Source organism: Pipistrellus hanaki (assembly GCF_964339955.1).
Source record: "Pipistrellus hanaki genome assembly, chromosome: 1".
NCBI lineage: Eukaryota > Metazoa > Chordata > Mammalia > Chiroptera > Vespertilionidae > Pipistrellus > Pipistrellus hanaki.
In genome coordinates this window covers 43,394,645-43,406,813 of record NC_140503.1, presented here as the reverse complement: position 1 = coordinate 43,406,813, position 12,169 = coordinate 43,394,645, and the positions used below count along the sequence as shown (strand labels likewise).

Genomic DNA, 12,169 nt, shown 5'->3' with positions numbered 1-12,169 from the left:
GCCTTCAGGTCCGGACTGCGTGATGGGAGCACGCGGAAGAGGCCAGGACTCCTTCCCCGGGGGCTGTGACAGGCGTCCAGGGGCGGCCGGGGGTCCCCCTGGCCAGAAGCTCCCAGCTCCACGCCTGCCCGTGGCTCCAGCCTCCCTGGTTCCCACTGTTTCCACGCCTGGGTGTCTGGGCTCCTCATATCACTCCTTCGGGCTAGCCTTCCGTGCCATTAGCTTCCTTTCCTGCTTCACTTATCCCGAGTCTGTTTCTCCTGCTTCCGTCCAAGAACCTGCAACCTCCCAGTGCACGGGAGGACACTCAGCCAACTGAGCGACACCAGCCAGGGCAGGGTGTGCCTTCTTAAAGAGGGCCGAAGAACTCACAGTCCTTACATAATTCAGTTTATTTGTCCTAAATGAATACAGTCTGAGTACGCATATGTGCACCACCCATGGACACAGACAATAGAGTGGTGAAGGCCTGGGGCAGGGGCAGGATAGAGGGGGCTCTGGAGGGTGGGGAGGGGACATATATAATACTTCCAACAATATTTATTAAATAAATAAATGAATAAATACAACCGGAGAACACCCATTTCAATCCTCACTCACTATTTCTTTCCCCAGAAAGCAGCTTAAGGCACAGGCGCACAGTTTGCTGTGCGTGTTCCCACTTGAGGCTCAGGAGGGCGCTGTCCTTGCGGTGAGATCACCTCAGGTTCCCTTCTCCGTGCGGGGCCTGTACTCGCCGGAGTCCCTCAGGACCCACGTGCCTATTCCTGCTCCTGGGACACCTCTCCCCGCTGCAGCCCGAAGGGGGCGGCCCTCATGACCGTGGTCCCATGGCCAGCCCCTGTTCTCTAACACCAGATACCACCGCAGGCCCATCCCACCTGGCAAAGAAAGATTCCTCCTGACCCTGGAATCAACTCACCCAGGGCAAGGGGAGAAACTGAGGCACAGCTGGCGAATGGTGATCCCTATACCCGTGCCAGGAGGCTGAGAGACCCTCACAAAGGGAGAAGGGGCACTGACCATCCTCCCCTGCCCTGTCCTGGGGTCCTCGCTCACTCAGGAGCAGGACGAGGGGGAGACCATCCTCTGTCTTCGCTTTGTGGCTCAAAGGTTTGGATCCACATTCTCCTGGTCCGAGGCTGCTTCCTCATCACGGGGAGACTCCTGGATTGAAGCCAGAGACCCAAGTCATGAACTTCTGCCATCCCCCAGGGCCACAGCCTGGGGGCCAGCGTCTCCTTCCTCCTGCCCTGTCCACAATGGGGCCAGAGAAGCTCTGCCGCCCCTACCCAGGGTCCCTTGGCGCACCCCTGGGTGACTCCCTCTTACCAGACCGAGGCCACTGTCCCGCCGCAGGCTGGCATAGAAGCGGAGCACACGGGGGTCACAGCGAACCACCATGGGGTCAAAATCCAGCACACGCAGGCCCTGCAGGCTGCGGGCCCGGGAAAGGGCCACGTAGGCCTGGCCGCTGGCAAACACGCGGCCCAAGGAGATCTCCACGCAATCCAGGGTCATGCCCTGGGGATGGAGAGACAGAGATGGAGCCAGCTCTGCCTGGAGTCCTTCGTGCCCAAGAGCCTGACCCACCTCACAGCCCAGCTACTGCCCTGGGCCTCCTGGCCCAGCCCAGAGGCTCTCTGCAGAGGGACAGGCTGACCCTGGGCGGGTGTCTGAGAGGAGGGGCTCCAGGGGATGCATCCAGGATCAGAGAGAGGGGCCGGGGTGGAAGGAAAGAACTCAGGCCAGGGTCCGACAGGCATGGAAGGAATCCGGCTCTGCCTCTCACTAGCTGTGTGGCCTTGGACAGGTTATTTAACCGCTCTGAGCCTCGGTTTCCTCCGCTGTAAAACAGGAATGAGCTGAAACCGGTTTGGCTCAGTGGATAGAGCGTCGGCCTGCGGACTGAAAGGTCCCAGGTTCGATTCCGGTCAAGGGCATGTACCTTGGCTGCGGGCACATCCCCACTAGGGGGTGTGCAAGAGGCAGCTGATCGATGATTCTCACCGTTTGTTTCTAACTCTCTATCCCTCTCTCTTCCTCTCTGTAAAAAAATCAATAAAATATATCTAAAAAAAAAAAAAGAAAGAAAGAAAGAAAGAAAGAAAGAAATGTTTATCCTACAACTAGTCTGGAACTTTGCCTCCAGGGCAAGCTCAACCCCCATAAAGCCTTTAAGGCCCCCTCAACATGCCCCTCACCTACTTCGCCCGCCCCCCCCCTGCCCTGCCCTGGCCCAGGCCCCGCGCCAGCCGCTCACCTGGCTCTTGTGGATGGACATGGCCCAGGCCAGCTGGAGGGGCAGCTGCTGCCGGCTGAGGAGCCGGCCCCCGGTGGTCTGCACCGTCCAGCGTTCCGCACGGATGACCTCGGTGACGCCACACAGGAAGCGCACCTGGGGCAGCCCTGAGGGAGGCACGGAGACGTCCAACCTCGCGGCCCCGTTTCGGGGCTCAGAGGTGAGCGGCGGGCCTCACCTTGGCATCCTAGCCTCTTTCTCTTCACACTTACCCCAGGGCCCTGTTGCCCCACGCGGTAGCTCTGCACCCCCATCGCTTACCTCTCCCCTCGGTCTCAAAGCCGACCACCACCCCGCGGGCGCCGTTCACCAGGCCCCGGGACACCGCCAAGTTCTTCACCAGCATCACCTGCGAGGGAAAGAAGGCACGGAGAGCTGCCCCGATCCCACGCCCGGCCTCGGGCCCAGGCGCCCCTGCTGTGGTTTGGGGAGGCCGGGGGCTGGCATGGAGGGGCACTGAGTCCTATTTCTAGCTCAGCCACCGGCTGACTGTGTCCCCCTGCAGCAAGATGCTTTATTTTCCGGGTCTCGGTTTCCCCTTGTGTCAAGGGGACTGACACTGCTCAGGAGCGGGGAAAGAGCAATAAGGTAACAGACATGGCAGGGCTTTGAAAACTTGAGGGACAGCCCCCAGCTGCCATCCCTCTTCCAACCACAAGGTGCTGCACTTTCTCCCTGGGTGCCCTTTGGAACCTGAGGGAAGGTTCCCATGTGGCCCACCCCCAACATAACCGGAAGGAAGGAGACTTTCATAGTATACACCAGTGTTTCCCAGACTTCTCTCGTGACGAGAATCACCTGGTGGAGTCGTTAACTACAGATTCCTGAATCCCAACTAAGAAGTGCTAAACTAGAATTTTTGGGAACATATAGGTAAAATTGTATACTTAAAAAAAATTCTAGTTTAGCACTTCTTAGTTGGGATTCAGGAATCTGTAGTTTAACAACTCCACCAGGTGATTCTCGTCACGAGAGAAATCTGGGAAACACTGGGATAGGATACACTACAGAAGGCAGCTGTGTGGGGTAGATATTTCATTCCCCGGTGGAGAGATGAGACACAGCTTCAAGGACAAGGGACTTATCCAAAGCAGCGCTGCCTGGAGCTCCACACGCTGAAACAGGAAGGCAGTGGAGAGCTAGAGACAGGAAGGTGGGAGGGACTCGGAGGAAGGGAGGAAGGGAGTCGCTGTGGTCCCAGCTGGGGCCAAGGCTGGGGAGGCCGGGCTCCCAGGGTCTGGGCCCCGCTTCCCACGCACCTGGGCGCCCAGCTTCAGCTGAAGGAGCTTGCCGACGGGACACTGGGCATCCAGAGCCCGGGCTTGCTCAGGGTCACTGTCCATGGCTTCAAAGCTGTGCACCTCACCTGGGGAAAGAGTGGGACAAACAGGTTACTAGTCACTTGTGGCTTCGTTTCCAAGAACACCTATCAGACCAGGGCATGGGGGAAGGTAACTGGAATATCTGGAGCTTTAGAATCAGAGACCTGAATTTAAGACTCACTTCCAGCATTGTTCTGGCTGAGTGACCTTGACCCTTTCAAGGTCATACCTCTCAAAACCAGTTACCTCTGTAACTATAAGGGCCTTATGGTAAGGTGACCAGACCCTGGTCTAGGTCCTTAAACCTCTGTCCTGATTTTTAACAATTTATCCTGCGTCCCGTGGCGATAATTGGGACTTTTTTAAAACGCCGTGGGACGCGGGACAAATTGTTAAAAATCAGGACTGTCCCGCCAAAAGTGGGAGGTCTGGTCACCTTACCTTATGGCACAGAGGTTGGGGCCTAGATATTTATCCCAAGGTCCCAGGCTGCCAGGAAATGGGGGCAGGGGGAAAGCTGACATGCCTGCCCGATAGCCCTTCCCCGCTGGTACTGCCCAGCCCCGCTCCCTGCTCACCCGACAGGTCCCGCAGCCGCCTCTCGTTGGTGACAGCCACATCATCCTGGTGGGTGCAGAGCCTGGTGGCCACAATTCCGTCTCGCCCCACCTTGTGGGTGGCCGTAGCCTGGAGCTGGCAGGTCACCTCCTTTGAGCACCTGTGGGGGCTGGGCTGTGAGGGCAGAGCCCGTCTGAATGCCAGGGAAGGGGGGCATGTGGGTGGTATGGCCCAAGCAGCAGGCAATGGATCAGGCCTGGGGACGGGAACAGCACCCGAGGGCAGGATTTGCTGGCCAGCTTATCCTTTCTTCACTTGACCCGTACCTGGGGACTGAGCAGAGTGTGTGTGGGGGTGTGTGGGGGGTACTTGGCTGTGATCATGGGTGGGTACTCTTCCCTCTGGAGGAGAAGCTGGCCTCCCTCCCATCCCCAGTGCTCCTTGGGAAGGGTGGTAGGCTGAGTGAGCACAGGCCAGAGGTTTGAGGACCTAGACCGGGTGCTGATGCTGATGCTGTAATACCGGTGGCCTGCAGTCTGGATGAGTGTTCTGGCCCCTGGCCTTCTGCCTTACGGGAAAACATGGAGCCTGTGTTTCTATTTCTCCCCATCTACAGTCTGCCCCCCGCCCCCGGCCCCCGGAGGCTGGGTACAGCAGCACCACCATGGGAGGAGGGGGGACAACTTGGGTCCCTCTCTCCCCGCTCTGCCACTCAGTGTTCCTCCTGGCCCTGTGCATGCCGGCTGTGCTGTGCACCTTCCTTCCCGCCTCCGTCCCCAGGCAGGGAGAGCAGCGCACCACCACCACCTTCCCCCAAGTCATCCCACTCTGGCCTGGCTTTCAAGGCCCAGCTCTGGCTCCAGTCATCTGCCCTCCTGGCCTGTCCACTCCTGTGTTAGAGCAGCTGTAGCATTTCAACCGTTTGTCCTAGCTGGGCAGGGATCATGTCTGCAATGTTCCCGCCCCCACCTCTACCACCACCACCAAGGACCCACAGGCTTTGAGAGTGGAAGGAAAGCCCTAGCTGGTTTGGCTCAGTGGATAGAGCATCGGCCTGTGGACTAAAGGGTCCTGGGTTCGATTCCAGTCGGGGGCATGTGTGGACTCAATCCCTGGTGAGAGGCATGCAAGAGGCAGCCAATCGGTGATTCTCTCTCATTATTGATGTTTCTATCTTTGGAATCAATAAAAATATATTTTTTTAAAAAGTGGAAGGAACCTAGATTTTAAAGTCAGACCTGAGATTAAATTCCAGCCCTGACTTTGGGCAAGTCATTTCACCCCTTAGAACCCCAGCTTTTATTTATTTATTTTATTTATTTATTTATTTATTTTTTAAATATATTTTATTGATTTTGTACAGAGAGGAAGGGAGAGAGATAGAGAGCTAGAAACATCGATGAGAGAGAGTCATCGATCAGCTGCCTCTTGCACACCCCCCACTGGGCATGTGCCCGCAACCAAGGTACATGCCCTTGACCGGAATCGAACCCGGGGCCCTTCAGTCCCCAAGCCGACACTCTATCCATTGAGCCAAACCGGTTTCGGCAGGACCCCAGCTTTTAAAATATATTTTATTGATTTTGTACAGAGAAGAAGGGAGAGAGATAGAGAGCTAGAAACATCGATGAGAGAGAGTCATCGATTAGCTGCCTCTTGCACACCCCCTACTGGGGATATGCCCGCAACCAAGGTACATGCCCTTGACCAGAATCGAACCCGGGACCCTTCAGTTCCCAAGCCGACGCTCTATCCATTGAGCCAAACCGGTCTTGGCAGGACCCCAGCTTTTAGATCTGAGACTGGGAGTGTTGATATCTCTGAATTCTTCTTGTGTGTCCATCTGACCATAGTCCCCTGACCCCTCCTCTGTGCCAGGCCTCCTGCTGGGTGGTGGGGACCCACCCTGGGGAGGCAGGATCTCAAGATCCACAAAGTGACCGTCTTCTATGGGCCCAGGAAGCCCTTCTCCCTCTTGTTGGGGACCCCATGCTCCTCTGAGACCCACACGTGGGCCTCACCCGCAGGCCCCTCTCTGCTCACCTGCCCAGTCGCACAGCCTGCAGCAGGGAGATGAAGGTCTGGTCTGCCTGCCTCCACACCTTGGTCAGCTCCAGGGTCACTGGGACACACCTCCTCCAGCTCTTGGCCTGACGGGGGAAGGAAGGGGGTGTCAGGGAGCAGAGCAGACCCCTGGGGTGGGGTGAGGGTGGGGAGGGCAGGGCAGGAGGGTGAGTGGTACCTGGAAGCAGAACTGCGGGGGCTGGAAGCCCTTGGTGACAGGCGGCAGCTGCAGGAAGTCCCCACAGATGATGAGCTGGATCCCTCCGAACGGCTTATCCTGCTGCCGGACAGTCCTGGAGGGGAGAGGCGAGCAGTGCTTCCGCAGTGAGGGTGGGCAGGCTCCCCACGGACACCACCAGATCCCAGGCTCACCGCCCTCACTGACCTGGCCACGGCCTCCAGCTTGTCAAACAGCTCTGCCTCCACCATGGAGATCTCATCGATGACCAGCCGCTGGCAGTTCAGCCAGCCCTGCCGCACGCCTGGCCGCTGGGCCAGGGCCACACACTGCGCCAGGGGCGCCTGGCCCGAGCCGATGCCTGTGAGTGACATGGTTCAGCTTGGGCCGAGACCCCAGCCCTGCCTCAACCCCGACTTCCCCTCCTCCCTTCCCACAGCCCCAGGAGCGCCCGCTCACCCACCTGCAAAGGCGTGGAGGGTGGTCCCCCCGATGTGGCAGGCTGCCACCCCCGTGCTGGCAGTGGTCACCGTGCCCGTGGGAGGCAGTGAGCCCAGGATGCGCTTCAGCAGGTAAGACTTCCCTGTCCCTGGGCAGAGGGCAAAAAGTCAAGACCACCTCTCCTCCATCCCACCCGCCACCCTCCCCCCGGCTCCGCCCCTCGCTACCTGCGCTCCCCGTGAAGAAAATGCTCTGGCCTTTCAGGACGGCCCTCAGCACTGCGGCCTGCTCCTCAGAAAGCTGTGGTTTGGCCGGGGCCAAGTTCAGCTTCTTCACAGGCAGGGGCCACCTCGGGGCTTCCTGGGGGGACAGGGTTGTCTCAGAGCCTCCCTCCCCCAAACTCTAGGCATTGCCCCCCAACACTTTCTTGGCCCAGGTGCAGTGCTAGGCCTGGTAGCCCTTGTGTCTCCGCTGGCTCCATCCTTGGAGCCCTTGGGCAGCCTTGGTTCGCCTGGAGAGCTTGCCAGTGACCTCTGGGGTCCAGGTCTCCCCTGGAGGAAGGGATTGAGGCTGGGTCTCCACTGATGCCTGGTGCCCTGGAGACCAAGGTCTGGGTCCTTAGCCTCCTCCCGGGGTTCCCTAATTCTCCTGGTCCTCTCAACCGTCCTTTCTCACTTCTCACTGCAACAAACCTGTTTCTCACCTCAAAACACCCAAGCTGGACGAACACCTGCCTAGCCAGGTCCCCATCTCCACCTTCCCACCCCCTTACTCAACCCCTGTGGTCTGAGATCAAAAACTGCCAGAACCACCAGACTTTGTCCCTACCCCCATCTGATCGGACTTGTGGGCTCCCCCTTACACTACTTGGTTTTTTCCAAACGCCCCTCTCCTTCTCTTTATCTTTTGAGGTTTCCTTTCCAGGCTTCCTTCTCTGCATTCTCTTTTTTAATAGGACCTGGGCCACCCTTTTCCTATTTCGGCTTACCCTATGACACTGCCCTATGAGAAACACTCGCACAATTCCCGCATCTCGGTTCTACTCAAGACGTCCGATGGGCATCTCCTCTGAGATAACCAGCAGCCCCCTAAAATACCATCCCCCCTCCCCATCACCCCCAAACTTGGGTCGTCTTGGTCCCTTCCAACCCAGCGGCACAGCCAGCCCCCAAGGCACATACCGCCTTTCCCGTCCTCTCGGTGCTGGGCTCGGCGGGCCGCTCCGCCGGCGTCGGGTCCGGGCCCGGGCCCCGGGGCGCCGCCGCGCGCCGCAGCTCCTCGGGCTGCGCGGGGCTGACGGTGAGGAAGTCGCGGGGCCGCGGGCCGAGCAGCTGCGCGCGGGCGGAGGGCGGCGCGGGGCCGGGCGCCGCGGCCAGCTTGAGGCGCAGCAGGCGCAGGAAGCGGCGCAGGCGGTCGGGGGCGCAGTCGGAGAGCAGCAGCTGCACGGCGCCCGCGCGGGGCGGGCCGGCGGCCGGGAGCCGCAGGGCGCTGCGCCCGGAGGCGGCGAAGCGCGTGAAGAGGCGCGCGGCGCGCAGGGGGAAGCAGCGCGGCCCCGCGGGGCCCGGCGCCTGCAGCCGCAGCACCAGCTCGCGCCGCTCGTTGCGGCCCAGACACAGCTCCGCTGCGCGCACGGCCTGGCGCCTCCGCGGCTGCCCGCCGGGGCTCAGCTCCTCCACCGCCACGCGGCACCGCAGCTCCGCGTCCTCGCACTCCGCCGCCGCCGGGGACCCGCACAGCATCGCCGCCACCGCCGCCGCTGCAGGTCTGCGAAGGGATCGGAGCTCAGGAACCACCGGGACTCAAGGACGCAACAGGTGGTGTGAGGCCGTGGCGGGGAGCCCGGTTAAGGCCACTTAGCATCCTACCCGCCTCTGGTAACACCAAGAGGTCACAGGGATGGTAAAAGGACCCTGGGGCTGCAATTTAGGACATTCATTTAGGAATGACATCCTACACAATCATTTCCAGAGCGTCAAACGCACTCGGATTTGGGGAGCCTCGCCTGTCCGGCCAGGGCAACGGAAGAAGGGGGACCCAGAGCAGAAAAGAAGACAGCTTCAGCCGAAACCGGTTTGGCTCAGTGGATAGAGCGTCGGCCTGCGGATTGAAGGGTCCCAGGTTCGATTCCAGTCAATGGCATGTAACTTGGCTGCGGGCACATCCTCAGTAGGGGTGTGTGCAGGAGGCAGCTGATTGATGTTTCTCTTTCATTGATGTTTCTAACTCTCTCTATAACTTCTCCCTTCCTCTCTCTAAAAAATCAATAAAATATATTTAAAAAGAAAGAGAAGAAGACAGCTTCAGAGACCGAGGGGCCGCGCGGGGATCGGGTCATCTCCCCAGGGAGCAGGGGACTCTCGCGTGGGGAGCTGAGCACGGGCGCTGCAGCTCCTCCCATCAGTTGCTGCCGCGTTCACTGTCCCTACGCAGCCGAGCAGGCGTCACCGCTCCCCGTGGACAAACGTGGGGTCAGGACACGCGCCTGGCAGGAGCCCGGGCTGGTGTGATTCCGAAGCCCTGGCGCTTCCCACGTCCAGGGTGGAAAGGGGTAGGATATTTGGCTAGGGAAATCGCGGGGTGACCCTGGAATGTGTGTTCCCTCCCTCTGACCCTCTGGTCTGCACCCTCCCGGCAGGGACCCGTTAAAGAAGCAGGGTCTCTTCCTCCCCACGCTGCTCAGATCCGGGGGGGACACTCACTTGCGCCGAAACTCAGACGAACTAGCCGCAACGAGCGGACCGGCCGGCGAAGCTCGGGCTCCGTAACTTTCAAATGCCAGCGACGGAGAACCGGCCTATCACCAGCGGCTCTTTAAATTCCCCAGCCAATCAGAGACGGGGGCGTGGCCCTCACCCTCCGCCCCCTTCCCCGGCTCGGGCGGTACCATCCGCACGCGGGAGGGAGGACGCCTGCTGTGGTGGCGGATCGTGGAGCGGACCAAGGCGCGTGGACCGGTGGGCGTGGCGGAGATGGCGGGGGGTGGGGCGGGGCGGGGCGGGGTGAGGTGAGGGTGGGGGGTTGCAGTAGCGTCGTTAAGTGGTGTGGTGTCACCCAACGCTGCTCTGAAGATTTATTTTCAGAACCATCCACCCAACACCCCCCCCCCTCCCTCTAGCCCTTACAGAGCGGCTGAACTTGGCGTTGGGGAGAGCTGCCACGGATACTCCCACCTCTGTTTCCACTCGCAGGGTCAATGCTCACTCCTGGGCAGACCACCCCAAGGCCTGCCGCGCCTCTCAACGCTTCCTACTCCCCTTTGCCCTTTTCAGGGTCCTTTTACTCAGTCTTCCCCACTCAGCTTCACCAGGGCCCGTCAGCAAGGAACTCTTGAGACCTGGGCGATGAAAGCATGTGAGTTAGTCTCAGGGAATACTTCTTCATCCTCTTGTTGCCTGGATGCTTGGGGGGATTTCTTTCTTTCTTTCTTTCTTTCTTTCTTTCTTTCTTTCTTTCTTTCTTTCTTTCTTTTTTAAAAAAACTATATTTTATTGATTTTTTTTTTACAGAGAGGAATAGAGAGTTAGAAACATCGATGAGAGAATCATTGATCAGCTGCCTCTTGCACACCCCCCTCTGGGGATGTGCCCGCAACCAAGACACATGCCCTTGACCGGAATCGAACCCGGGACCTTCCAGTCCGCAGAATGACGCTCTACCACTGAGCCAAACCGGTTTCGGCTTGGGGGATTTATTTCTAATCACACCCCTGCCCCTCCTCATTGACGCTTGGAATTACATAGCTGGAAGGGGTCTTACAGGTGAGTGCTGTCCCCTCCCCTCCCCCCCCCCCCCTCCCACCTCCATTCATTTTATTGTCCTCATTTTGCAAATAAGGAAACCAAAGCTCCAGGAGGTTTACCAAAGATCACATAGCTCATAGATAGCGGAGACAAAGCCTTGGAACCAAGTCTGACCTGGCCTGAGCACCTGCGTGTTTTACTACTACACCACACTGCTCCCAGGCGATGGGTCTTCACGGGATCCAGGCCTGGACTAGAGTATCATTTCCTCACAGCCACTGCAATGCCCGGCCCCGCCATTAGATGTTACCCTAAGCAAGTTCCACAATGTCTCAAGCCTTTGTTTCCACAAACAAAAATGGGAGAAAGATGAAAATGTGATGATTGCACAACTCTGTGACTACTGAAAACCATTTGAATTGTTTACTTTAAATGGGTAAATTATATGGTATGTGAACTATATCTCAAAGCTATTAGGAAAAAATGAGAAATGTTTCCTCTTCCGTGTAGTCTTTTTAAAAATTTATTTAAATAGTTTATTTTTAGAGAGGAAGAGAGAAACATCCATATTGCCTCCTGAATGCCCCCTACTGGGTATCCAGCTGGCAACCTGGGCATTGCGCCCCTTGGCCTGGAATCAAACCTGTGACCTCCTGGTGCGTGCTCAACAGAGTCACACCAGCCAGGGCTTCAGTGTAGTGTTGACATAGAAGTAGCATAAAATTTCAAAGTCACTGTAGTAGGCAGAAAAATGTCCCCCCACCATGCCCAGACTTAATCCCCAGAACCTGTGAATGTGTTACTTACATGGCAAAAGGGACATTGCAGATGTAATAAATTAAGGATCTTGAAATGGGGATATTATCTTGGATTTCCCGGATAGGCCCAATGGAATCACAAGGGTTCTTACAGGGGAAAGAGGGAGACAGGAGAGTCAGAGAAGGAGATGCGATGCAGGAAGCAGAGGGGGTGGGTGGTGTGTGAAAGAGAGATTTGAAGATGTTACTGTTGGTTTTAAAGATGGAAGAAAAGGCCATAAGCCAAGCCCAAGAACACAAGAGGTTTCTAGAAGCTGGAAAAGACAAGGAAGTGGGTCCCCCTTAGAGTCTCCAGAAGGAAGAATGCAGTACTTGACGTTGGCCCAGTAAAACACATTTCAGACTTGCAGAACTACAAGATAATAAATCTGGGTTGTTCTAAGCTACAACATTCATTACAGTAACAATAGCATTAAGAAACAAATAGGTTTTTCAAATAGTAAACATTTTATTGGTTCCCTTAGCAACTCCAGCACAAGTTTTCTCGAAAGGGAGGCAGAATCAAGTTACCCAGAGGTGGGACATGGTCAGGTCGGAACAAATATAGTTATTCAACTAGAAAGTGAAAGATCTAGGATTATGAAAATAGGTCTGTTTCCAAAGGCTGTGTTCTCTTCCCACTAACTCCAAGCGGATCTACACACCCACTCACACTGCCCGCTCCTCCCCACTTCCCTTTGTGCAGAGCCCACTGCCCCTAGAGAAGCACAGGAACTTTCCCATGGATTTTCTCCCAATATTTATTT

The 12,169-nt window shown here is 57.4% G+C and overlaps 1 protein-coding gene across 1 annotated transcript; it reads right to left on the bottom strand.

Moving 5' to 3' along the window:
* Positions 1 to 333: 333 nt before the first annotated feature.
* On the bottom strand, positions 334 to 9,558 carry PIF1 (PIF1 5'-to-3' DNA helicase). The gene is made up of 12 exons (XM_084886995.1): positions 8,047 to 9,558; positions 7,093 to 7,225; positions 6,888 to 7,013; positions 6,632 to 6,785; positions 6,425 to 6,539; positions 6,226 to 6,332; positions 4,203 to 4,342; positions 3,562 to 3,668; positions 2,564 to 2,651; positions 2,264 to 2,409; positions 1,333 to 1,524; positions 334 to 1,167 (listed from the first exon to the last, which is right to left on the bottom strand). The coding sequence occupies exons 1-12, from the start codon at positions 8,602 to 8,604 to the stop codon at positions 1,108 to 1,110; spliced, it is 1,926 nt and encodes a 641-aa protein (XP_084743121.1). The 5' UTR covers positions 8,605 to 9,558; the 3' UTR covers positions 334 to 1,107.
* Positions 9,559 to 12,169: the final 2,611 nt, after the last annotated feature.

Coding starts and splice junctions, on each gene's coding strand:
- PIF1 (XM_084886995.1), bottom strand. CDS start 8,604: ATGCTGTGCGGGTCCCCGGCGGCGGCGGAGTGCGAGGACGCGGAGCTG. Junction 6,333..6,424: donor CCCCGCAGTTCTGCTTCCAG/GTACCACTCACC, acceptor TTCCCCCGTCAG/GCCAAGAGCTGGAGGAGGTG. Junction 1,168..1,332: donor GGGACAGTGGCCTCGGTCTG/GTAAGAGGGAGT, acceptor GCTTCAATCCAG/GAGTCTCCCCGTGATGAGGA.